Source organism: Gymnogyps californianus, chromosome 6 (assembly GCF_018139145.2).
Source record: "Gymnogyps californianus isolate 813 chromosome 6, ASM1813914v2, whole genome shotgun sequence".
In the NCBI taxonomy this organism is placed as follows: domain Eukaryota; kingdom Metazoa; phylum Chordata; class Aves; order Accipitriformes; family Cathartidae; genus Gymnogyps; species Gymnogyps californianus.
This window is the reverse complement of record NC_059476.1, coordinates 19,995,573-20,021,235: the sequence shown is the minus strand read 5'-3', so window position 1 is coordinate 20,021,235 and position 25,663 is coordinate 19,995,573. Positions and strand designations below refer to the sequence as shown.

The 25,663-nt window shown below is 42.9% G+C and overlaps 2 protein-coding genes across 2 annotated transcripts; one reads left to right on the top strand and one right to left on the bottom strand.

The window, feature by feature from the left end:
- The first annotated feature begins 1,879 nt into the window (after positions 1–1,879).
- On the top strand, positions 1,880–8,472 carry LOC127017708 (interferon-induced protein with tetratricopeptide repeats 5-like). Its single transcript, XM_050898941.1, has 3 exons — positions 1,880–2,026; positions 3,663–3,772; positions 6,451–8,472. The coding sequence occupies exons 2-3, from the start codon at positions 3,768–3,770 to the stop codon at positions 7,886–7,888; spliced, it is 1,443 nt and encodes a 480-aa protein (XP_050754898.1). The 5' UTR covers positions 1,880–2,026; positions 3,663–3,767; the 3' UTR covers positions 7,889–8,472.
- Positions 8,473–13,979: 5,507 nt separating this feature from the next.
- SLC16A12 (solute carrier family 16 member 12) lies at positions 13,980–23,413 on the bottom strand. Its single transcript, XM_050899334.1, has 6 exons — positions 23,304–23,413; positions 21,126–21,229; positions 19,723–19,866; positions 16,736–17,327; positions 15,371–15,630; positions 13,980–14,242 (listed from the first exon to the last, which is right to left on the bottom strand). Exons 1-6 carry the CDS (start codon positions 23,411–23,413, stop codon positions 13,980–13,982), a joined length of 1,473 nt encoding a protein of 490 aa, XP_050755291.1.
- Between the last annotated feature and the right edge of the window lie 2,250 nt (positions 23,414–25,663).

Sequence of the window (25,663 nt, the reverse complement as noted above, 5' to 3'; positions counted from 1 at the left end):
TTTTCATAGCACCCCTTGTTTTGACACATGGATACATCACTCTATACAAGTGACACTATGCAACTCTTTGCATTCCTGGATCCCATTTCTTAGCGTCGTTTGGTTTTAAAGACCTTGGGTAGCAAAAATACTGCTCAGTGATTCACTTGGGTTTTCTGTCAAATTAATTACAGGGTACTCTTCTCCTCTATGGGAGGTAAACTTTTATAAAAAGCCACAACTGCTGCTGTCAAACATAGTAATTATATGCTAAACTAGGGTAAGTTGAAACCAGCATAAAATAGGATATTTAAAGTGATCCTGTCATTTACTATGGTATAGTTCATTTACATTATTTTAATAATGAAAACTGCATTTCAGTTTGGCTGGGCTAATGATACCAGGGGAGAATTCTTTGTCAGCAGGTAGCCATTTCAGCTCCAAGGAAATGTACAGATACGAGTTTTCTCCCTAAAATGTGTAGGTATTTTTGAAGCCATTCCCTATTCTTTTATGTGCACAGAACACTCAAGTAAACAAAGTCTTTGTATTAAATATGAATGCAGTTGTTGTTTCCAGCCTGTTTCTGGACAAGTGTTTTCCAGGAAGCTCTTGCATTTGCTGCTATGCAACGCAGCTCTCCCTGATACCAGTCAGCCCAGCTGCAGCTTTCCCCAAAGTGAAAGCAGCAGGGCTGTAGAAGTATTTCTGAATTTTCCTGTGCTGTGCCAAGCGAGTTACAAAGATGGCTGCAGAAAGGCATAACTATTCTCTTCCTTTCACTTACTCTATTTTAAGGACTTTCCCACACTTATTTTATTCAATAGGCATTTGTGTCAAACCAAAGCATATAAATGCAACTAAATTTGTAAAAATATGGATACTAGGGCAAATTTTTGCATTCCAAGTGGAAAATTCCTGCATTTTCCCACATGTACCAAGCTAGGTACCAAGCAATGTACCAAAACAACCAGACACTCGGGACAGAAGCAGAGACAAGAAACCCATAGCTACTTAGTAGCATAGTAAATCATTAGTGTCCACATTTGATTTTGGCCTTGCAGAAACCTTTTGAATACATTTTTCTACTACCTGCAACCTTTATTTTCCATAAAATACATGAATCTGTGTAGATACCCTAATCCTTTTTCCTTCCCAATTCACTGCCTCTTTTCACCACTTACCAAATGCCTGATTGCTAGAACATTGCATGCTACTCAGAATAGTAGCTGTACTAACCTTTATCTTGAGCTCTGAAACATCAGCTCCAACAAAAAAGAAACCACACACACAGAGAAATCACTTAAATGAGACACAAGAGGTGTGTGTGTTACTAAGGCTCTCCAACTTCTTGTAGAACCTAGAAGTTCTCATAAGTAAGACTGTTTGTTTTGCTTTTAAAAGAAGGGAAAGAAGGGAAAGGGAAAAGGAAAGACAGGAAAGGGAAAGAAGGGCAAGGACAGCCTTGTCCTGAAGAGTCACTGCCTGCTGGGAATTCACTCCATGCAGGCTGAAACTCCCCACACCGCCGCGAGCCTTCCCCAAGAGACCGCTTCCCCAGCGGCTTGTGGGCTGCCCCGGCTTCCCCCCGGGCAGCCCAAGGGTCGCTGGCGCCAGCCGGACAGAGCCACGACCTGGCCAAACCCGGAGGGCGAGTGCAGCTTACCACCAGATCCAGAGGTTCACTCCACCCTACATAGATGCTTCCTACACACTTGTTAGGGTGGGGATATGGACTGTTCATACCGCAGAAGATAAAACTTTTATAAGCCAGAACCTAAAATTCTTGAAAACATACAAATTGGCAGTCAGAGATTATATGACTTTATAAATAAAAACATGGAATACTGTTAATTCTTGTTTGTAATTACAGAGATTGAACATGATGGCGGCAGCAGCAGTTCTGAGGTGATAATGAGGTTTGATATAAATGACTTTCTGGCTTATTAGGACAGAGGGACAACCTTGTCCATCCTCCACTAAAAACCTCACAAAATGAGAGGAGCTGACACTGTCATATACCAGGAACAATGAGAAGCCTCGTGAGGTACCCTTATATGCATTTTTATTTGCTTATTCCTACAAAATTGGGGGGGGGGGGGGTTGCTGAAATTCTACATATATTAATTACAGAAGGACATTAGACAGTATCTAATTAAACGTGTTTCTTAACAAGATGCTCTCACATTTTAAAATGGAATGGATTCAAGAATGGAGAGAGCTTCTGTGATGTTACTTAAAAGATCTTGTTTATGGGTAAAAAAGAAGCAAATCTTATATAGATAGGTAAAGACAAGATTTTTTTTGTTAGTATAATGAAAATCTTAGTCTAATGCAAGAATTATCATTAGTCTAGATCTAATTATTACAAAAAGAGAAAGAATAATAATGCAGTTAAAGTACTTATTTACAGAAAAAGTCACAATAATAGTAACATTACAGTTAAAATTGTTACACACATGTGCGTGCATGGACACTTCTTACTTTCTGTTGCTTTCCCTAGAGCTTGCTCCTCTGGGCATTCAGATCAGTAGCTTCAGGCTGCTGGAGGGAATAACACCAACAGTCATCAGTCACTGGCATCCTTTCTTGGGAGAAACATGATGCTAATGGTAGTGGTTTCCTCTTCCTCTCCCCAGGATCCACTTTGGGTCATTATCATATGTTTGCTAACACACTTTTACACCTGTCTTTTTCTTCACTGGTCTGCAGCTTCAGGTTACATCCAAATTTACTATATATAGTGCCATTTACGTATGTTAGATACTATTTCCTTGATCTCTTTGTTACCCCTAAAATCAATTTTATCAAGCCAGGTCTGCATTTATTTTTTTTTTAAACTAAGCATCAGTGAGTTGTTTATATCCGTAGGTGCTCCAGTACCCAACCCGTGCCCCATCTCTCTGTTAACGTGTAACACGGCATTGCTGTTGGTAGCAACAGGCCATAAGCTTTGCACTGAGTTTGCATGGCCTCGGGACAAGGCTTGCCAGGCCTGCTCTGTTTGAGCTTGTCCTGACCTGCCTGCAGCTTTGTTTTGCTTGGCACAACTGTGACAGCAATTTCTTGAATTGACTGTCTGTATCTAATTTGTTTTACTTTGGTTTATCTTTGCACAGTACAACTGCAGTTTTATGTAGAGAGCAGCAACAAACAGTTGTTCTAGGTGGGATGAGATATTTAGTACTCTTACACAATGACAGTGCGGAGAAATACAGGCCCAGTATAACAGCAGAGACCTTGTGATGTGGAGACACAGGATGAAGGAGTGCAGGCAGGGGCGGTAAGACATTGTGTGAGTGTTATGTGGATGGCACAAAACCAATAAAACAGGAGCCTAAAGCATGGTACAAAATTGTGCAGAGATGCATCAGCAGAGGCAGGAGGGGGAAATGACCCTTCCCTAGCCCATGCATGATAACCAGGTCAGCCTATACTAGCCTGAAATATCCTCCTTATCGTAGATGCCTCTGGATTTGAACAAAGTAAATGCTGGGAGCTATTCGGAGCTGTTGCCACATTCTCCACAACACAGTGTAATGCATGGCACGGAGCCAGGCTGAAAAAAGCAGCTTAGTGACTCCTAAGTTTCTATTCCCCTACTGGCGGCTGTTCCAGCTTCTTTTGCAGATTCATACAGAAGCTGAAGTTTCACTTTCTGGTTTCCGTTAAATTACTCACAGATCACATGAGGGCTGGAGCACATTAAAGGGAAGTCATAACAACAGCGAGCAGCACTCCTTTGGCTTTGAAGCTACCATAAGCCAAGTGAGCAGAGAAGGAAAACCATGAGGTAAGCGAACAACCCAGTCTCTGAAAGATGCTTTTTTGCTATGCCATGGGAAAATAATGCTTATTATTTACATAAATGTAAGCAGTGAGGGACTTTGGAGATCGAAATAGCAGAAAATATTTTACAGAGTATTTACTGGAAGAATCAAAATAAAATAAGGACGCTATTTAATATTGTTATTGCTTCTGTGACAAGGGCCAGTCTCTGTGAACAGAACTGACAGTCAGAAAAACTGTGTGCATGCAGTTCAGGGATGAAATCCAGGCTGCAGCCATAGCTGGTGCCCAGCCAAATGGGTGACTGGCACTGATGCATTTGAGAATTTACTTTCTCATTTCTACTGCTGGGAGGACCAGCAAACAGGGCAGTGCAGGTTCTGGGCTGCAGCTTGGAGCGCAAGAAGGGGGGTTACATTTTCTGAAGACTGTCACGCATGCATAGAGGCGCATACACACACATGCATGCACGCATGCACACACTCAACTAGGGCAAAGCCAAGATGTTTATGACAACTTTGGAAATTGCAATTACTAGTTATGTGTTGAACTAAGCTAAACTGTATTTAATCTGCATCACAAGTCTGTTTTTGTGACATTCATGAATATTCATTTTCCACAAATGCCTTTTCATGAATTACTCTCCACTGTTTTCAACCACGGATGTTTTCATGGTTCTCAGCTGAGGCAATAAAAACCAACACATTTCATCTTGAATTGAATGGGACTACTTAAATGCTTCAAGCTATTCCTGCAATATTTTGCTGATTTGGGAGCCAATATCTGTTCTTCTGTGGTATTCACCTGTAGCCAAAGGTTTCTAACAAGACAGTGATAATAACAGGGACTTGCTCTCACTTCCCCTTCTTCCCAGAACTGTAATTACCTCACATACAGCCTTCTAATTAGGAACTGTTGTTAATACCAATCAAAAACATCAGTTAGGCAGAGGAGATTATTTGAGAAAGGCAAAGAAGTCTGTAAGACAAACTTATGCATTAACAGCATTTATAAATACCCTTTTTGTCTGACCTTCCTCCAGTACCTCTAGGTCAGATGGTTTGGGTGGAAACTTGTATTCAGTGTCGCTTTCCCCAGCGTCCTTCCCACTGTCCCAGAACCTGTAGGGATTGCTTCCCAATTCCTCCCTGATTTGCCTCCTCATAATTTTCCAGTCTTTCCACTCACTCTTTTTACCCAAAAGACATCTCCTCTTGTATATGATTTTGCAGTTGAGCAGCAGCACACGTTAGACCGCGCAGGCTGTTAGACCCTCCAGGTTTTACAGGAGGGAGAGCAGAGAAGCCTTTCTAACAAAGAAGGATTTGACTGAGAAGCCTCAGTTATAAAGTCGTGTATAATTCCTTCTTTAAGGGAGAGCACAATGTGGACTAAAGCCCTATCTATCTCCTCTGTGTTGTAACGGTTTGTGCTGGAGAGGTTGTCTGCACACCTACACAGGGGCACAGGCAGGCAATGGCAGGAGGGGGAACCCAAACAATGCCCTGCCCTGGCTGCTCCCAGCCCGGTCCCAAGAGCCATCAGCCCGTCCCCATGCACATGGAGGAGCACAGAGGCACAAGGGCAGGCAGGGGCTCCCCAATGCCCCAGTCAGGAACACGAGCCCCCACCCAGCCCTCCCAGGGCTGCCCCAGGGGGCCCTCAGCCCCATGGGCTGGGAGAACACCCAGCACCAGGGGTCCACAGGAGCGCCTTACAGTCTGAACTACCTAGGGTTATGGGACACATTATGGGATGCAGGGAAAAGCATTTGGGGATTGCACGAGACTTTTTATGGGATGTTTGGGGAGGGGACCAAAGGCAGGGAAACAAGGGATCTGGGTGATTTGGGAAGGAACAAATGTTGAAAAATAGAGCGGGATAAACAGGTATTAAAGACCACTTGTACGTAAACAGGGTCTGGTCGGTAAGCTTGTGTGTCTGTCTGTCTGTCTGTCTGTACGGGTGAGGCACCTGGGTAGAGAGAAGATCCCTGACCAGCTACTGGATGTCCAAAGCCAGCTTCTGGGGATCCACAGGGTTAGTGAGTGAGTGAGTGTGTGGTCTGTACCAGCAAGTAGAGTGGGATTGCACCCTCAGGAGGCTGTATGCCCAAGTGCCAGCAACTGGGGAGACTGGTGGGATCTGGGAGCGAGCTACTGGATACATCACTATAATCATAACATAAAAATGGTGCTATGATCTAACAATCAAGCATTTACAAATGCAGGAAATTCAAAATGAAATTTATAATCCAAACCATAAAATATACAGACATGGGAAAGGCACTATATCACTTTCTCTATATTTTGGGGGAAGTTTTTTATTTGATTACCTCTTTTAGGTAGGCTTCAGCAATTTTTCCCTGCATAGGAAACATGTTCCTGAGGCCCAGATGTGTGCCAGCTTTACCACAGAGACTAGCCCTCCTCTGACATCCAGACCACCAGCTCTGTTGCTATGTAAGAGGTGCCCTCATACACTGGCAAGGAGAATTACTAAAATAACTATTCAGCTCTTTAGACCTATGGCTTCTCACAGCTTTGGCTTGTTTGAAGTATTGTTGACTAGTGGCACCAGCTGAGGTATTGCCTGCTTTTGAAGTACATCATGCCTGGTTTAAAAACAAGTGTAGCAAAAAGAAAATGGAGTATAAGTAAGTTTTTCTTTGATTTCTTCTAGTATCGTTTCCAAGAATTCCTTGAAGAGCTCCCTGCTGCAGCTAGAATGTCATTTTACATGGACTTTGCTGAAGCAGGATGTGGATCTCGATAACCTAGAGGAAACAATAGGCGATCAGATCGAGTTTTTAACGAAATTCAACATCACAAATTATAATCTACTATCCTATGTATGCCACCTAAAGAAGTCAAATGAGGAAGCCCTGAGAAACCTCCAAAAAGCTGAAGAAATAGTTCAAAAAAATCATCCAGATGAAATTGCCAGGAGAAGTCTTGTTACCTGGGGGAACTATGCCTGGATCTATTACCACATGGAGAGATATGAAGAGGCTCAAACTTACGTAAACAAAGTGGAAAACAGCTGCAAAAAGCTTTCAAGTACTGCTCAATGCAAGATTGAGCTTCCAGAGATCTATGCTGAGCAAGGATGGGCGTTATTAAAGTTTGGGAGAAAATACTACCAGAGAGCAAAGAATTGCTTTGAAAATGCTCTGAAGAATGAACCCAACAACCCGGAATTTAATACCGGCTATGCAATAGCAATGTATCGTTTGGAAGATTTTTCTTACAGACAATGTGAAGAGGTAAGCCTGTCCCTCGAGCCCCTGAAGCGTGCAGTGGAACTGAATCCAAAGGATACATTCATTATGGCATTACTTGCATTAAAACTTCAGGACATAAAGCGAGTTGATGAAGGCGAGAGATACATTGAAGAAGCAATGCAGAAAACCCCTGATCTTCCTTATTTCCTGCGATATGCTGCTAAGTTTTACAGAAGGAAAGGAGAAGTGGACAAGGCACTGGAGATTTTGAAAAAGGCCCTAGCAGTGACACCAAAATCTGTCTTTTTGCATCACCAGCTAGGACTCTGCTACAGAGAAAAGCTGCTTCAATTGAAAAAGACTACAAGATATCCACCTCGAGAGCAAGTGGAGGAACTCATCCGACTTGCCATTTTTCATTTTAAAACAGTGACTGACGAAAAGAGTAAATTTTTTTCTGCCCATGTTGACCTAGCAAACATGTATGCACAAGGAAAGAGGTATAAAGAAGCAGAAGAGACATTTCAGAAAGCGTTTCAGATAAATATTCTATTGTCTGATGATAAACAAGAGTTCTACTACCATTATGGCAATTTTCAGCGTTTTCATATGAAATCGGAATCTGAAGCCACTAGGTATTACATAGAAGGACTGAAAATTGAAGAAGATTCTTATGGAAGACAGAAGTGCAGCAATGCTCTGAAGAAATTGTTGGAACGGAGAATTCAGGGAGGTTTAGGAGATGCAACAGATTTTGGTACACTTGGACTCATTCATAATTTATACGGTGAGAAATGTGAAGCAATTGAGTGCTATGAGAAAGCCGTTGCATTGGATCCCGACAATGAAGAATATCTGAGTGCATTATGTGAGCTACAACTTTCCACCTCAGGCTAAAGCTCCCAAAAATCCTTCACACCAAAAAAAACCCCAAACCCAAGGACATGTCAACACACTCTCAAAACTTTTAAGGTTGAAGTTATAACCAGATGAAACATCTGGTGGCATCACCTTCTGGAGATAATGTAGAAACTGCAGATGATGATTGTTCATTTGTTTGTTCATTCACCAACAAAGAGTATGCTTAGAAAGACTAAATAATAGCTAAGCAATCTTAGTCTTCAATGCTAGGCCTGGTATAAAGGTTGTGTTTAAGTGATGATCTGTAGAACACAGAACTTCTAAGCTGGAAATCAGATCTTACTTTCTACTGAGAAAAAGATAAGGGAATCATATTGTAGTATTTCATCTATCCAGTTGAAAGGCATGCTTATACGCAAATGGAATTTCTGATGCTTTTTCAAATATGTAAAAAATGTCTTTTTTTAGCGTTATTTAGAAGAAACTTTTGTTGAAGACTTGTTCAGTTTACTACCTTGTATGTTGTTTAACTATGAAAAATAGCCACTGTTTGGCTAGTTCACTGGAAAGCTTACAAAATGTGTATCATTGTTGTGAACTATTAAAGAGCATCAACTGTTGCTTCTGGTATCTCTCTGCTGACCAGTCCTCATGTTAGTAGATGGAAGAAAGGGAAATGGCCATTCGAAAAAGTAAAAGGGATAAAGTTTTGGCAGGATACGAAAGGCTCAGGAGATAGCCTCATTTATTTTCCCAAACTCTTAGCAAAGCTAGCTTCAGTGGTGTTGCACCAAAGAATTAAACTGTGCACAAAACAACATCCGTCTAGTTTACCCAAAACCGCACTCTCAGGAACCGCTACAGCAAAGATCTGGAGAGGAAGGAAAGGCAGTCGTTGGGATGCCAAAGAGACGGCTATCTGCGGCCATGCTTGTGAAACAAGCCAGGGATAGAAAACACACACAAGAAATGTACTGAACCGGACATGGAGGGCAGAGCGCAGCTGGAGCAAGGAGTTGCATGAGCACTGGAGAACAGGGCAGCAGAATGCAAGGGCATGTGGGAAAAGGGGTGGGTGCCCACAGAGTCTACGTGAATGGAAGAAAGGGCTGAAAGGACTGAGAGAATGGGTGGAGATGATTGTCTTCAGATATCCAACTAAAAGTCAGTATTCTTTACAACATGCTGGCCTAATTCCACAGTATTGTACCCTTGTATAATAGATCATGGTGCTCAGGGAAAACTAATGCTGTACTTCCAAAACACTTCTGAGCCCTAGCCAGTAGCCTACAATGAAGCAAACTGGTGACAGAGCCCATCAGGAAGGATGTGCACTTTTGTTTCCAGCCATCCTGGAGCATTCCTGCCCCCGCAACAGCAGTCCCACGTACACACAGGATGACAGGCCTGAAGGAGTATAAAATATGATGCCAGATCATGAAACATCAAGAAACCTCTCCCCTCTCAGCTGTCCCTCAAAGAATCTTTCATAATACAAGTGAAAGTGGTCAGGAGCTTAACAGTGTACGTAATACAACCACACCTTCTTCCTAAGGAAGGGCTGGGGCAAAATCCATCCTTGTTTTCCAGCCACCTTCCAGCTTCTCTCTTACCAACAAAAGTGGCCCTACCTAGGGAGAGAGCAGGGAGGGAGGAGAACAGGAAGGACTGGGAGCAGGACTGACGCATCACTCCTGAAAGCTGGTAGGAACAACAGTAGGGTTGAAGTCAGGAACTGGTGGCTACCTATGGTGGTGTGTTCAGCTATGTGGGCAAAAGGGTACGTTAGGCAACCTCACTGCCTTTCTCAATCTTGAGGCTTCTAACGTCAGCATCGTTGCCATTCAAACCCTCCTGAGGGCATGGAGGGCAGCAGAATTCAAGGAAGATGTGGTGCAGGTTCCCAAAGCCGTGGTGGCACATCCGTGCTCCCCTCCACACCCTGCCACCAGGGCCTCTCCTGCCCCTCTCCTGGAAAATGAACCTTGCAGGAATAAGGAGAAGCAACAAAGTATTTTGAGAAAAATGTGAGCCTGAATTTTTATGAAGAGTCAGACCAGCTCAATCTTCTCCACAGCAAAGAAATTGACTGTGAGGTATAGCGATGCAAGAAATCTATTTATTGTGCCTTACCTTCTTTGGGCTCTGAAGGATTGTGCTGGACCGCAGTACTACCCGGGGCTGCTCTGTGCTAACACTGCCTTCTACTTCTTGCCTAGTGTCTTGTAAATGAGGAGGAATGTTATTTCCCACAGGGTGGTGCTGCTGCATTGCCTGGCGTGGTGACACAGGGAAGAGGCTCAGCTTGCGCTTCGGGAAGCGGACAAAACGAAACACACGTTTTGCCGTGTCCAAGTCCAATGGGCAAACCCAGAACCACACAGAAGCTGAACACCTCTCAATTCGCACCCAAGTACGAATACATCACTGGAGCCTACGCTAGCGGTGCAGGGAAAAAAGGAGTGAAGATAACCCTTCAGGAAGTATTCATTTATGAATCAAAAGCACCTTCTAAATTATACAGAAAACTCTACTGGAATACACCAGAATAGTCACTTAGAAGAAGGTATTATTTATTGAGGCGATCCCGACTAAGGACTTTGTTGTGCTGACCATGAAGTACTGTTACAGCTTAACTTAAACAAGCTCTTCCTTCTCACATACATTTGTAACACTTTAGAGAGCAAACAAGGAATTGTTGTGGCACTATAAAATATATTCACCATATAGTAGCACCGACAACCCTTGTTTTTCGGGAGATAAATTATCATTCAAGGTGGCAGAAATGTTTCAGGCTCAAAGTTTTTTCTTTTTTTCTGAAAACAGGGTTATTTTTCAACAGAAGGTACTTGACTTTTCCAATGCTGTTTTCACACAGTTTTTCAAGGTACAATTTATTAAATGTTCCAAAGCTGATCTGATAAAAATTATCACTAGAACATAAGCAATTTCAAAAGAATGATGATTTCCCCATTTCAAACCTCATGGAATGGAAACAGATGGGATAACTTCAGCAGTTGCGAGCAGTTTCACTTACGTACACTGAATTCCCATTCACTGCATGGAATAGAGTATTATCCCAGGCAGGATTCATCTGAGGGAGGATCCATCTGTTTCTGTCTTGGACAGATGTTACCCCAGCCAAGTCAGACTATGCTGTCCCAGGAAGGCAGACAGGCTCAGCGGTGCAGTGCTCCATCCAAGCTCATATCCATCAGTGCTCAACAGGGCTGGTGGGAACATGCAGTGTTAGCAGAGGAAATTGTTCACAGCTAGCCCAGGTATCTCTGCCTACCGCTGCACCATGCCATGCCAGGGAATACCCTCTGTGGAGAACAGCCTGAATATTATAATCTCTGAAAAAAAACATTGCAGATACAATAAATAATTTTTTAAAAATGGTATAATCCAGAGACTTCTATAATGCACCGCCCAAAACATTTCACATGGCAGGATGAAGATGAGCTGTTCAGTTTGGGTTGTGTGGACCAGAAGGTAGAAGTTTGGCATGAGGCTTTGCAAACCTGGATTGTATTCCCATTTCTTCCACTCGCAGGTCATTTCTTGTTATGCTTCCTTCCTTCTGTTTCTGAGGTGGGGAGATTCATGACAGGGCTGGTATTTCACACTGTGTTTTATGCACAGAAAGCATCATTCTGGTATAGAAGCTTTTGTCCATTGGCTTAATTCAGAGCAGAAACAGTGTTAGAAAACCCTGAAATAACTCTATCATTTTCTACAAAAGGTCTGTGTATAAAACCAGTTGAATGTTTTCTGCTGAATTAGATATTTAAAACAAGACATACTGCCTGAATTATAAGTTAAACACAAAACAGAAAAGCTTATGAAAAAATATCTTGAAATAAAAAAAATTCAAAAAATGCTGATAATGTATTACACAGTGTTGTTTAATAGGATAAAAATGCATACAGTATTATTCCAACAGGCTTTTATAATATGCAGTTCTGGCACAAACAACTGCTGACATGTCATGATGTGGTAAAAAAAGTAATTAAATTTTTGTAAAGTAAATGACAGAGGTAACTTATAGCTTGTTGAAATAGCTTATCTTCTTGTAGACCACATATTCCCTACTTTTTGATATAAACCTTTGCATTAAGATCTAAAACAATATCTCCATCACTACTAATTAATAAAGCCACCTTTTTTTCCTCCCAAATGTGCGTATTTTTCTTAACTCATTAAGAAATACTCATGGATAATTTTTGTCTTTTTTTGTGAACATATGTTAAAATCAAAATTAGGGCCCAGGACTTAATTGCCACGCAGAGCTGAAAAAAGGTTATGTCATTAGCTTTAAGCAGTTTTTGCACTCCCATCTCTTAATCTGTGGCCTGTGCATGTAAGTCATGCTGCTGGCTCTGACCACATTTCTGAAGCAGGGCAGCAAGAAATGCTTTGTTTGAGCACAGACAACTGAAGTCAAACAATTTTAATATAATTGAAATATGCATGAATAATAGAACTACTTGATACACATACTATTCATATATATATAAAAATACATTATACCATTATGGCTGTACTCCTGATCTAAATCAAATTTGTGAACATCAGCCTATTTTGCTTTCCCTTCTGAGGCACAGACTGGAATAGGACGCTATGAGCAACCATTGAATACACTGCAGATGATTAACAAAACTACCAGTTCAGCATTGATAAAAATTATTTGGACTCTGATCAATTTGCTAATGAACAGAATGCAGTTCTATGCAGCATCAAAACACAGAAGTGATGTGCATTGCAGAATGTGAAGTTCCTCCATTGCTGACAACAGTTTCACTCTGGAAATGTAGAAACATGCCATTATTTATTAAATCGACACATCAGTAATTTACCCCATGAGCTACATTGAGTCTATAGCTCCCGTGAAGCAGCCAGCTGTAGTATATTCCTCACACAAGTAGCAGGAAACCATTGGCAAATCGCAGCTGTTGTGTTCTGGCCACCCAGGACAAGTGACCCGATCAGCTCTTCACTTGCCACAAATGAATAATTTGCACCATCTGAAGATACAGCTCCTGGGTCCAAGAAGAGACAGACTTGCCACTGGAAGATGCAGAAACAACTTTGTCTGCCAACATCCTCTTTACTAATAGGCTGTGCAGTGGGCAGTTCTCAGTCATTTGCTTGCACGGACTCCGAGTTTCTTCAACAGCTGCTGATTTTACAGGAGGAAGAGGCTCTGTATTTGGAAAAACACGAGCTTCTCCTCTCGTCTCCTGGGCTGCTTTTGGGCTTCTTCCAACTAATGCAGCTAAAGCAGGTTTGTCTATCAGCATGCCTAGTCCCCTGGCACAAATCTACTCCTCTTCAATAGTAGAGCAGCCACAGCACCTCTTCCACCCTCCCAAAGAAGGATCAGCTGGAGGATCATACCTGGAATGTCAATGTTTAGAAATTCAAGCTTTAAAGATATCCAGGAAAAAAGCAGCAACCACCTCAAAATTTTGCTGTAGGGGGCTTGGGAAAGTAGGTCTAAAACCATATTTGAAATTAAATTGCAACTTATGTACAAAATTCAGGCACACTGTAAAAATTAAGGCTGCTCCAGAGATACTTTCAGCATAAATCACAGTTTCCTGCCAGATTTTCTAAAAAAAATGGCTTTGGCATTTGAAACAGTTATTTGCAAAGAGTTTAATGCAGACTGCTAAATGTGGAGGTTTTTTGGTGGTGTGTGTGATTAGTCCATTGAAACATAATAGACCAGAACACCAAAAAGCTTATTTCATTAATATTATGTTTGAAATAATTTAAACTTTATTGTTCCGTTTTGGTGACTGATTACTTTATAGTTTTCTTTTGATTATAGCCAATTATCATCTTTGAGATTACCTGTGGAGTCGACATACTGCATTTCAAATAAATCTGTGAACATTTGTATCTACAAACTCTCTTTATTTTCAGTTTAGCTTTCTTCTGTTACTGCATTAACTTGATATTACTGTTGCTGTATGTAGACTTTAGCCAACTAAAACATGACAGAAAAATCTAATTGAGAGATGCCTTGTTTCAAAGGAGTAATTATCTTCAACAGTGTAACACTACAGAGCCACCTCCATCTCAGTCACGGCTGTGCAGTGCTGAATCCTGACGGCGCTTGTCATCTGTTGCTGTAGCTGCTTGTATCCACAGCCAAAAATTCAACATCCTTTTGGTCTAATTCTGCTGTGACAGAATAAGCTATTGCTCCATTTGTCCAGATGTGCTGTTTGGTGCCAGCATCACTGGTAAGCGACCGCAAATGCGTTCTTTTGATTTTCTTTGCTAGTCTTGCAAAGCACAATAACGTTGAACTAAATATCATAGAAAATCCACACAGGAGGAATGATGCAGTATAGCTGCCAGTTGTGTCCACAAGCCAACCTGTAGGAAAACAAATCATGGGTTTTTAAAAGCCCACCAAAATTCTGTTAATTTACAAATCCTGTGATCAACAGGAGTTTTATAAACTTCTGGAGTTATCACATCTAAATACAAACAATATGGGTTTACATCACTGTCACTGTACTTTTACCTCCTGGGGCAGGGAGGGATTTGTCCTCAGCGGGCAGGTAAGATTTTTATGGGCTTTTGTTTAGAGGTCAAACCCATGAGAAAAGGCACAGCAGTCATCACCATAATACTAAATAAATATCTTTCAACTGCATGGATTTAACTGGCAGTCTTTAGACATGCTTAGAGAGCCTTGGGATTAAGTATTGTGTGCATGAGATCCTCATACAGAAACATCTAGTGAGCTATGCCCTAGGCTCATGCATCACTTAAAATAATTCTGTTTTGCAATATTTTTTGCTATGGAAAATTAAATTAAAAGCTTCAGAAGCAGAGATTAATTGGGAATTGATGTGAACAGCCGACGAAATAAATATGCAAGACGTATATATACATGGCTGTTTGAAAAAAAGATCTCTGTCCTTCCACAATATTCAAAACTGTGTCAAGTTCTTTCTAAAGAATAATAGGAGTACAGCTCGCATCCTTTCTTCACTGTAATGGAACTGATAGGGAAAATGATGGTTAGATATTACAGTGATAAGCCTGTGACCAAACAGTAGTAAAGCTGACTCATCCACCTGTCCAAAGCAGTCTGGAGATGAAAAGATCAAGTCCTCCGCACAAAAAAACTTGGAATGAAACTCTCTTTAGGTTACTTTTTCAAAATTGTGTAATTTCACAGTGAAATCTTTTGTTCCTTCTACTTGCACAATTTCTGAACTACATGAAGTGGTGATGTAATAGCTCTTAGAAGCCCCATTCCATACTGGTTGTGTTTTAAATTTCAACTCGCTCTATATGTAGAAATCATCCCATCAAGACAGGGCTTAAGTGGGATCTAAAGTCTTATGAAGGTCTAGGTGTGGTTTTTTTCTGCCCAGGGGCTACCTCCACACTTGGTGTGCATTTGCTGGCCTTCCTCTCCTTTTACATCTTACACCAACAGGTAAATCTGAAGTAGTAATAAGATTATAGGAAAGTCATTTGTGAACTGACCTGCAACAGGCGGGCTCACTAGATACGGTATGGCATGCAGAAAATACATGACACCCAGTGCTGATGATAAGGAAGAAGTTCCCACTACATCTGCTGTCACGACAGGGATCAGCGTTACATAGGCTCCATCGAAGTAGCCAAAGGTAAATGAGAAAGGCACAAGCAAGGGGAAGTTTTGGAGAACTGGCAGGAAAAGACAACAGAGGCCATCCATTCCCACAGCAAAGAGGTAGCAAAAGTGCCGATGCTTCTTCAGACACCTGCAAATTTCAAAACAGAAAAGAAAAAGATTATCACCGGACACAGCATCTCAGTTCCTATGCCCTGGCATGCAGCACTTCAGTCTCTCTCACTCTCTTTCACACAGCTCAAATTTAAGTCCATTTTCTTACACAGTCTTCAAGATGAAAAGCTCAACACTGATGAGCCCAGGTAGGGAAAGCTGCCCACCTACAGCTGCAGAAACATCTGGAAAGCAGCAGCCCATGCTGCCTGCCATGTTCTTCGGGCTGCTCCTAGTGAGGGGAGCCACTCCGCTGCCAGGATTTTGCAGCCCTCTGAAGTTTCAATGTTCAAAGCAGTATTCCATCAGGCTTGACATCCCAGCTCAGCACAGTGCTCCCAGTATTATGCAAAAAATATTACAGTATACCTCTCTTAGCTGTCATCCTTCGCATCAGCCCTTGAACACTGCAGTTAGTGTGAGCTAAGTGAGATGGCAATTCCCTTTCTCCCTGCCCCACAAAACCAAGGACTGATTTTTCCCACAAACTGAATACGCACAAAGAATGTGTCCTTTAGAATCAAAATCCTTCTCAATTTAGCCAGTCTCTACTGATGTTACAGATGCTGCACACAGATGTTTGGAGTAAGCTGAGTTAGCAAAGCGTGGTGAGTTCTCATGTTCTGGAAAATGTATAACAATTTTAGATCAGTTCTGTTCCTGACGGTGTTGAGCCAGACTCTTGACCCTTTTCCATGACTTCTGTGCCTCCCCAGCAGCACAGAAGAGATGGAAAGGCAGAGGAAGAAGAGTGAGATCCTCTAGGAAATAGGTACAGAGGATCACGCTCAACATATCTCAGGCAGGGCGTTACATTTCCACCGTCAAATGCAAGAGCTTTGCACAAGCACATCATTTCTTCAGGGAGGAAAGAAATTAAACCAGCAGAATTGAACAAACTCAGAAGAGAAAAAAAAACTTTAAATAGTAAGCATTTCTGAAAGTTAGACTGTGTGTTGGGTTTTTAAGTTACGCATCCTACAGAAAAAGTCCATAATGTTCACTTTTATATGTATTACACCTCACTGGCATCCAGCCTCCCACCAGCTAAAGCTTACACTTGCTTAGCCATAAGCCATTACCTTCTGTCTGTTAGCCATCCAAAGGTGATATTACCAATGATGTCTATGACACCAAGTATGGACATGAGGAAGGCAGCCTGGTGATGACTCACTCCAACGCTCAAAGCATAAGGCACTAGGTAGACAAAGAGAGGGCTACAGCCATATGCCATAAATAAAACCGACACTGCCAGCACCATGAAGTCTGGCATCAGTAAAAAGTCATATTCCTCCCATGAACAGTAGCATAAACATTCATGAGACCACACTTTGATTAAAGGTGAACAGATGGACATTTGCTTTAAGTCTCGTTTCTGTGCTTCGGGGACATAATCCTGTTCAAGAAACTCAGGAGCAGTTTTACAGTCCTCCTTAAGAGCAATAGGCCGCATCAAGGCACCACAGACACAGAGGTTTAAAACAAAACCTCCCAGGATGAGTAAAGCTCCACGCCAGGAAAACTGCTCGATTAAGAGCTGGACCACGGGGGCCAGGATGAAGGTACCGATTCCACTTCCTGACATGGCTATTCCATACGCCAGCGCTTTTCTTTTGTTGAAATATTTGCCCACCATCGCGATGGCTGGAGAATAACAGAGTGCAAACCCAAGTCCTAGAAGAGAAAGCACAGTGCAGATGGCTTAATACTAAGCACGACATATGGAATACATTAAATTAAACCACATAACCTACTTCCATTAGCACAAATGAATAGGAAGCTTTTTCTGATTCTGTATCACACAGCCCAGTCACAGTGTGAAAAAAAACCAGGATGACTTGACAAACCTAACGGATCATCATTAATCCACGATAACAAGGCTCAGAAAGAAGTGATGGGGTTCACTTAATAACAAGAACAAGGACGATCAATAAACATCAGAGAAATGGTGTGTCAGCCTCTCCTGGATGCAAGATGAGGTCTTGCCCCAGGGTCTGCACAGATGCTGGCACTGGGCACACCGTCCTGATGAGGCACCACTTTGTGTTTCGGTCTGTTGCAACCCTGAACATTAATTTTCAGGTCTCTGAAACACAGTACAAAGTCTGTCTCTGTTACTAATATTCTACAATAAACCTTTTTTAGTCAGCTAAACAAACTCCACACAGCAGCTGCTTGGAGTCCTGACCATTTTAAATCCCTGCCTACAAGCAAAGAGGCAGGAAAAGCCTTAGAAACCAAAGCCATGTCCAATTTAGTCAACAAATAAGATCCATCTCTTGGACTGGGAAAAAGATTGTGGTCTCTGCTGCAGAACCAGAGAGCAGATTTTAATCATCAAATGCTTGCCCTAACACTAAAACGTATATTTCTGAATCAGCCGCAGAAATTAGTTCCTGACTAGGGTTTTGGAGCATGTCCTACATCGAGGGTAAAACGGTCCCCACTGCCTTTGGCAGAACTTGCCAATAGAGGAGATAATCACCCAGCGCCGTAACCAGCTTGCCATGTCCTCCTGAAAGGCCGCACTGTGTGGGGCGGGCACTAAGCCTGCCAGGACGGGATAAGTGGATTAGAGGGACTCCGGGCAGTGGGTGCCCGCTCTGGCACCCCTCAGGAGGCGAGCGGAGGAGCAGGGCAGAGAGCTGGGGTTGGACCTCTGGGCAGCAGAGCCGGAGGAGCACCCCTGAGCTAGACATCATCACTCGAGAGCTATGAAAATCATACTCTATGTGGCGTACACACCATTTATTTTTTAGTGAGTGGGCAGGGGGAAATAGGTCCCAAAAAAGCCAATGTCCTGTGAAAAGTGGAAATGCAAAGTTTGGGGCTGAAAACATTTTCATACCTCTTAGAAGGAACTCTGCTACTTATTGCCACTCCCCCATCTCACCTCTGCTTCACTCCTCACAGTTTCAAGTCCTGCAGCTTTTATGGATTTAGACGTTCACCAGTTATGCTCCCACCTCCCCTCTGGGTTGGGGCACCACCTCTAGCCTTTACCAACAGCTCACCTCTCCATTAATCAGTCCCCACAGACTAGAAGTTCACTGCTTGTAGAATTGGCTCTTTACAACTCCATGTACAAAATGCAACTGCTTTTCCACCTCAGTATTCACAGCAGTTCTCACTAAGGAAGCCTCAGTGGCATTAGCAGGGTATGTGGCACAGTCCCTCGACTTACAAGGAGCCTTTTTATTTGTTGTGAACACATTTGTCAAAGATTAACGTCGTAATACAGGAGTGACATGCACTACAATAAGGATTTTTTTTTTTTTTTTTTAAACAAATAAGCTGTCGGCAGCATGTGAACTGCAGTAATTCCACCAACTTGTTACTAAACAGCAGGGGACCAAGTACAAGGGCTTATATCACTGTGGCTACCAGGTCAGTATTAATGAGGAAGGAATGTCAGTGTGACCATGGGCACCTCCCAAGTTCCTCTGTGCACAACAAACACGGGGAGACAGGACAGAGCAAAGATATTTGTTATCACCATACCTGAACGCAAATGGAAGAGCTGCTACAGTTACACTACCAACCAGCAATTTGTTTGCTTTTTCAACTGGAATGTAACGCACACAAAAATAAGGTGCACAGCTGAGGTACCATGTATTCACCCAGTGCTCCTCTGCCCACTTACTCTTATGTTTTGATTCAAACTTTTTTTTTTTAATATACAAATATTTTGGGGCAGTCTAGAACTCCTACTATAACAAACTCTTCCCAAATCACAGGTAAAAAAGGAAACCTTTTTGTGTATCACCTGCAACAGCAGTCCTTCCTGACCTCCCATAATCTCAGAACTTTATCCATAGTCCTCTCTCCAACAGAAGTTAGAGTTGCTTTTGCAGGGTGCTGCATTTGGGCTGTATGAGACTCACTGAGTGCTGAAGCCCTCGCAGGGCCTCTCTTACAATTAAGGGAACCAGTCTGAGTATCTCTATTGACCAGTGCAGTGGCAATATGACATGGAGAAGAGATCACCCCTCTTGAAAGGAAGGACCATCATTTTTAACATTCCTGTGTTGTTTTCCTGGCAAGAACAAAGGGGCTGAATGCCTCCTACCTGTAAGGACTCCTAATGATAAGTAGAGATGTTCCAGGCTGGTGGCGAACGAACTCAAAATAAATCCAGTAGATGCAAGCAGCCCTCCTAGCATGATACCAACTTGGCAGGATACATGATTACTGATTAAACTCCCAAGCGGTGCTTCAAAGAAACAAATAAAGCTGGTAGTTAATGGCAGGTCCTCGCACACAGTTTGTTGCAACAGTCATCAAGGAAAAGGAAGCAGTAGGCAAGCAGGAGAAAACGGCGATCACAGCTACGCAGACTGGTCTTCCAACATCCCCCCTATCACAATAGTGTGAGCACCAAAAACCTTCTAAAAATCATTTTCCTGAAAGTCAGGATAAAACTGAAATTTACAGTAGCTTTCTCAGCAGCCATTTTAGTAGATCAAAGTCATTACGGGACACAGCTACTCTGCAGTTTTGGGGGTCAAGAGAGGCCACAGCGACAGCCCACACTGTTCATTACTCCATGCTTCCAACACTGAGACCTTCCCCCACCTGGAATCTGCACTTCAGCCCTCAGTAACTTCAGGCATCCTTCCTCACTCCTCTCTGGCCTTGTAGGCTCTGCGTCAGACCTAAGCAGGAGAGGTCTCATCTTTTGGAGCATCTCCAGGGCTGCTACCCCTCTCCTGCACTTCTCCAGTGGCTCCCAGATCTGGCTCCCAGATCACCCTATCTCTACCATGGGGTGTCACCACCAACCCTCTCGCTCTCCACTACCTGCAATGCTAGAGCAAGGTTATCCTTATTCTCTTTTTTCCCAAGATACAGCCTGGCTGACACAGGAGAATTGCTATGTCTCATTCCAGCTGTGTCCCTGTGCCTTCGGAGCAATTCTCATGGATTAACCCTCTTCCACAGGATTAGAGCATGGATTTTCACCTAGCTGTACAGTTTTAAAGTAAACCCATGAGAAATTCGGTACAAATGCTGCATTGATGCATGTCCTTTTTAGTAACACTGAATTTTCTTTTAAGGGAAAAGACTATTTGTAAACATACAAGTTTGCTAAAAGGAGGATGACTGTGACTTGATCTGAAGGCAAGATGTACATCCTGTGCTAAGTCTCAAATATGATTCCAATCAAAAGGCAAGAGAAAGAAGAGTTCAGTTAGTAGCTCTCAAACACGACTTGTCCCACTAGACCTCGACAAAAGTACATTTCTGAAAACTTAGATCATTTGACAAAACAAAGTTCTGCTTCTTTTCTGTAGTATGAAGACACTCCCTTCCTGCACAACTATGCTGGGGGAAGCAGCTTGGATATACCATACCCCAGAGAGCCCACAGTATCTATCTTTCCCAGCTGACTCCACCAACTTGTGAACATGCTAAAACCAGATGGAGCTGAAGAAAAAGCAGCCACATTAGTCTTAAAAGGGTAATACACACCACAGAGCATCGTAGCACAGTCGACGATGGAATGGATCCAAGCCGTTCTGGCATAATCCTGCCCAAAGTATGCCTGGAACTCCACAAAAAAAATGGAGATGCACCTAGGAAAGAAAACACAAACACGCATCTGTTGAACATGGGATATTTGCCTCACATAAAACACCAGTCTCGCTCTTCAGGTATAAAGAATACCCACTTGAAGGTCCTCTCTAGCTCCCAGGAAAATCAAATCTGTGGTTTGCCTAAATCCTGACAAGGTGGAGAAATTTTTAAGCAGTTTCTAAGGGATATTGGAAATGAAGGGCTACCTTAATGCATGAGGGACAAGACATGAAATGATGTGTGCAAGTTGAATAATTCCAACAGTACTCTGTGTAAGGCACCTAGGCTAGGGTGATTCAACCAGAGAAGAATCCTTGCTTTGCACTGGCAACAACTGAATCACAAATTGGTGTCCAACTATTACCCTAGCAGTGGGATTAGACAATTAGGCTGATGTAGAACTTAATTCAGACAGATAACTACTCCAGAGAGATTATGACTATTATAATACCACATGTTTCTCACTGTGGTATCTGCTGCTAGATTTTTATAACTCATATTATTTTTAACTGAAATGAAACTGAAGTTGTAATTATCATGAGCAATTTACAGCCCACAGCATGACGTTGCTTCCATGGTACACAAAGCCCCAGCTCCCCAGTTCTTCACTGACCTGGTTGCTCACTAATGGTGGCATTCACATCTGCACAAACTTGCAGGGCAGGGCCAGCATAGTACGTACAGAGCCAACACCACCTATAGCTATGTGTTCATGGATGCACAAGCGCAAAGCAAGTGAAAAGCAACTCCTCATGAACAGGGAATCAAAACACAGGAGCCCACGGACCTTTCAACAGTTTATTAAAATGCTTCCAGGAGAGGTTACTTTGCTCTGATTAACGAGTGTTACTGTTCTACCCGTCTCTGCAGGGGAACGGATTAAAAGGCTGCATAGTTTCATTCTGGTTTCTGGATCAACAAGAGATCCCTTTTCCCCCCCTCTCTTTTTTCCTCCTGCAAATCAAGGAATGACCACTTCCTTCAGCTTTTTTCTTGCGCATACTTCATTCTTGTGTATACTCTAGATGTGTGCCAGCCATTAGATGATTTCTTGGATGTAACACATTTCAAACGTGAAAAAGGAATTAAATCCACTAAGAAATCTCCTCTGTTATTACAGAATTGGTACAGTTGCATACGTAAAGTAACACTGTGTCAACGTTTCCATGCCCCTTTTCTCCTGTTGACTCCAAGACCCTAGACTTTAGATCCCTAAACGTGGCAGCTTTATTTTAAAAGAAATATAAAATTTAGGTAGGAAACACTCTATTTACATTATACTGACAGTCCAACAAGACACTGTCTCAGTGCTCCTCACTTACCAGGGTGCTTATCTCTCTGCTTAATATAGCTTAAATGTCCGTGTTCACACACACCAGGCTCTTCTGTCTCCAGTCGACATCAAAGTCACTGTGGAAGTCATCTCACCCCGGATGTATACATTATGTTTATGCAAGGCAGCAGTCTATTCCTGTTCTTTCTATTTTTGAGAAGTATTTTTGAGAAAATATTTTCTGCGTATTTCAGATACCAGAAAGGTATAGGGAGGGGCCTCCTCTCTAGGGCACGGACCTTCTCAGGCAGGACTGTACCTGAAATGCTTGCAGTAGGAGAAGAGGGTATTTACAAGTTTCTCTCACAGACTCAGGAGCCAAGCAAATCCACTGGGACTAGCAAAAACGAGCACGGCTGTGGGGTCAGAGGGACACAGCAGACTGAAGAGACCCTACATGATTCCTCCCTCCCCAACCAAACCACCACAGCCTGAAATAACGCTGCCTGCCCCAGGCTTTGATTCTGTAAGAAATCAAGGAGAGGGTGTTGAGAGAGAGAGCAGCTGTCAGAGGAGGCGAGACTAAAACCAGAGGGCTCATAGTGCCTAAGGCATCTCCACAGCCTTAGGGATTTCAGGAAGCCTTTAAAAATGTAGCGAGAGAGAGGTTTGTACCTAGCCAGAACAACCCCTGCCGCTGTGGGACATCAGGGGAGATCCCAAATCCTCTTCCTAAGGGGAAGAAAGAAAGGGGGGTAATACCACAAACAGGTCAGAAAGACAAGAAGCAGGCCCTTTACCTTGTCACGGCCCTGGTACAGATAGTGACAAGGAAGCAGCCGGCAACGATCATCCACCCCCAGCCTCCATCGGGAGGGCCGGCGTGCTGGGCACGCCGGGGTGAGGCCATGGCGCAGGCTGGGGTGATTCCTCCCTCCTCCCCGCCTCAGTGGCAGGGGCCGACTCCGGCCGGCTCGCCGAGCGCAGGCCGGGGCTGCCTGGCACATGGGTTACTGGCCATCTGAAGAGAGAGAGAGAAAAAAACAGGCAGAGAGGGAATCAGGGTACATCGCACACGCTGTAACCTGCACAGCTGGGCTAGGACATACTGCTTTGGCTTTATTGCATAAAATCGAGGGGTTTCTTTCAAACGCAGTTTATGAAAATTTGTTGGAAGCAAGAGTGCCATCAGAATTTGGCCCCATGTCTGGTATCATTGATTTCAGGGTAATTTGCCCAGCAGTTACATCCTAGCACAATACCCTTCTCCCCCACAAATGTCACAGCACATACATGTAAGTCACATACTTTACCGGTGCCAGGTACTGCAGCTCATTTACCTTCAGCGGGCTCCCCCGGCTCACACCAGTCCCTGGCCTGAATTGTATTTTCAATTGCAGTCTCCACTCAAAGTAGCTATTCTTCCTTGTACACAATTTAGTGCAAAATTTTTGTTTGAGGGAATACCGTTTTCACCTTTGTACGAAAAGGGAATATTCACTGCCAAATCAGAGAAGATCTGATGATGAAACAACCTTCTTGTTCTCACAAGCCAAATCCTAGATGAAGGCTGTAATCAGGCAGGACACAGCAACTTCATTTTCTGAGCATGGACAATTCGCTGAAGGTTAGAGCTAGCCTGTCCCCCTCTTCCATCCACTTAAATCAAAGTTATGTCTGCATCTAGGCCATAACATGGGCTCTAAATGTACACTGAGTGCTGCAGGACACTGCAGGAGACCAAATGACACCCACTGGACCCTAGATGAGTACCTGAGTTGTGTGTGTTGGAGTAGCTTTGCTAATGCTGTGGGTGTCACCAGCAGCATGGGACCAACAGCCCTCAGTCCTTTCTGCATCAGTGACTGCATGGCAGGGCTAGACCGAGGGACATGAGACACCCCATTTTGCTCAGCGCAGGAACACGCAGTGCTGCCTATCAGTGCTAGGTTTCAGACCATGTTTTTGCCATCACCAGCAGGCACCTAGCCCCTGGATGAATCAAAAATTTGTAAGACATAAGCAAACTATCTGGGATGTCTTTCAGTTTTGCTTGGAGAGAAACCTCAAATAGCTTCTACATCATCTAATATGACAGATGCTGAATATGCAACATTCCCACTGACAAGAACCACAGGCTTCCCAGGAAATGTTACCTGTTACAGCATGAAAGAGGGCTGCAGAGCTACTCAAAAGTGCAACTCAAGAAAGCAGCTACATGGCTAATAATGTGCCTTCTCAGTCCTTGAACCTGCTCAGCCAGGTGATGCTCAAGGCTTGGTTCTGCAAAGCCCAGAGCTACCTGACCCAAAACAGCAAGGCACCCCAGAGTCAGCCCTAAATATCACCGCAGGTGAACCTTTGAGAAGTATTCATCAGCTGCCTCCCCTGAGATATCAGAAGGTGCATCTCAAAACCATTACAAAATTATTTCAAGAGAACATATACATATTACCAAACTTAAAGGTGAACAAAGTAGGAGAAAACAGGAATGACAAAACAAACAAAAACCACAACACATTGAAAGCTTAGCTGAATTCCTACTAGGCTGTAAATAATACACTGTAACAACACTGTACAAGAGAATCAGTGGACGCTTTTTAAAAAGGTTTGGTAGTCTTCCGATTTAAAAAGGATAAGCGTTACCCTAATCTGCCTGCTTGGCTTTCAAAGCCCAAGAATTGCAGCTGATCACACAGGGCACAATCAAGCACTATATGCTAACAGAACTCAGCTCATAAATGTTAAAAATGGAAAAACCAAGCGCAATTTTCAAAGACAGGGGTTAAGTCCAAAAGCCAGTGGCTGTGCTGTCTGAGGCACCTGAACTGCCACGAGAAGTGAACAGCGAAGAGAACCATTTGTAACCTCACAACAAATGTGTGCTTGTCAACGCTTTTGAGCAGTGATTTAAGGTAACCATTTGAAACAATATCCTTGAAAAATATCAGTGAATAAAAATATCCACAAAAATGCCAAAACTGTATTATACCGCCTTCCAGTTACACAAGCTAAAAAAGCTACCATTAAATATCTATTCCAGGTCTTTGTGTATTCCTCAAGTACCATTTATTTTTGCCTCTGTGCTAGTCAGCCTGTTAGCTATCACATATTTTACTTTAGGCCAAAAATGCTGTATACTATTTGGAAATAAAAATTA

Bases quoted from the DNA above. Each gene is read 5' to 3' on its own strand.
- SLC16A12 (XM_050899334.1), bottom strand. From the start codon at position 23,413: ATGGCCTCACCCCGGCGTGCCCAGCACGCCGGCCCTCCCGATGGAGGC. The intron at 17,328-19,722 runs GTAGGAGGCATT...TTTCTCTTCTAG, and splicing joins ATCATTAGGAGTCCTTACAG to GACTTGGGTTTGCACTCTGT. The intron at 14,243-15,370 runs GTCAGTTCACAA...GTTTTCCTACAG, and splicing joins AGTGAGCCCGCCTGTTGCAG to GTTGGCTTGTGGACACAACT.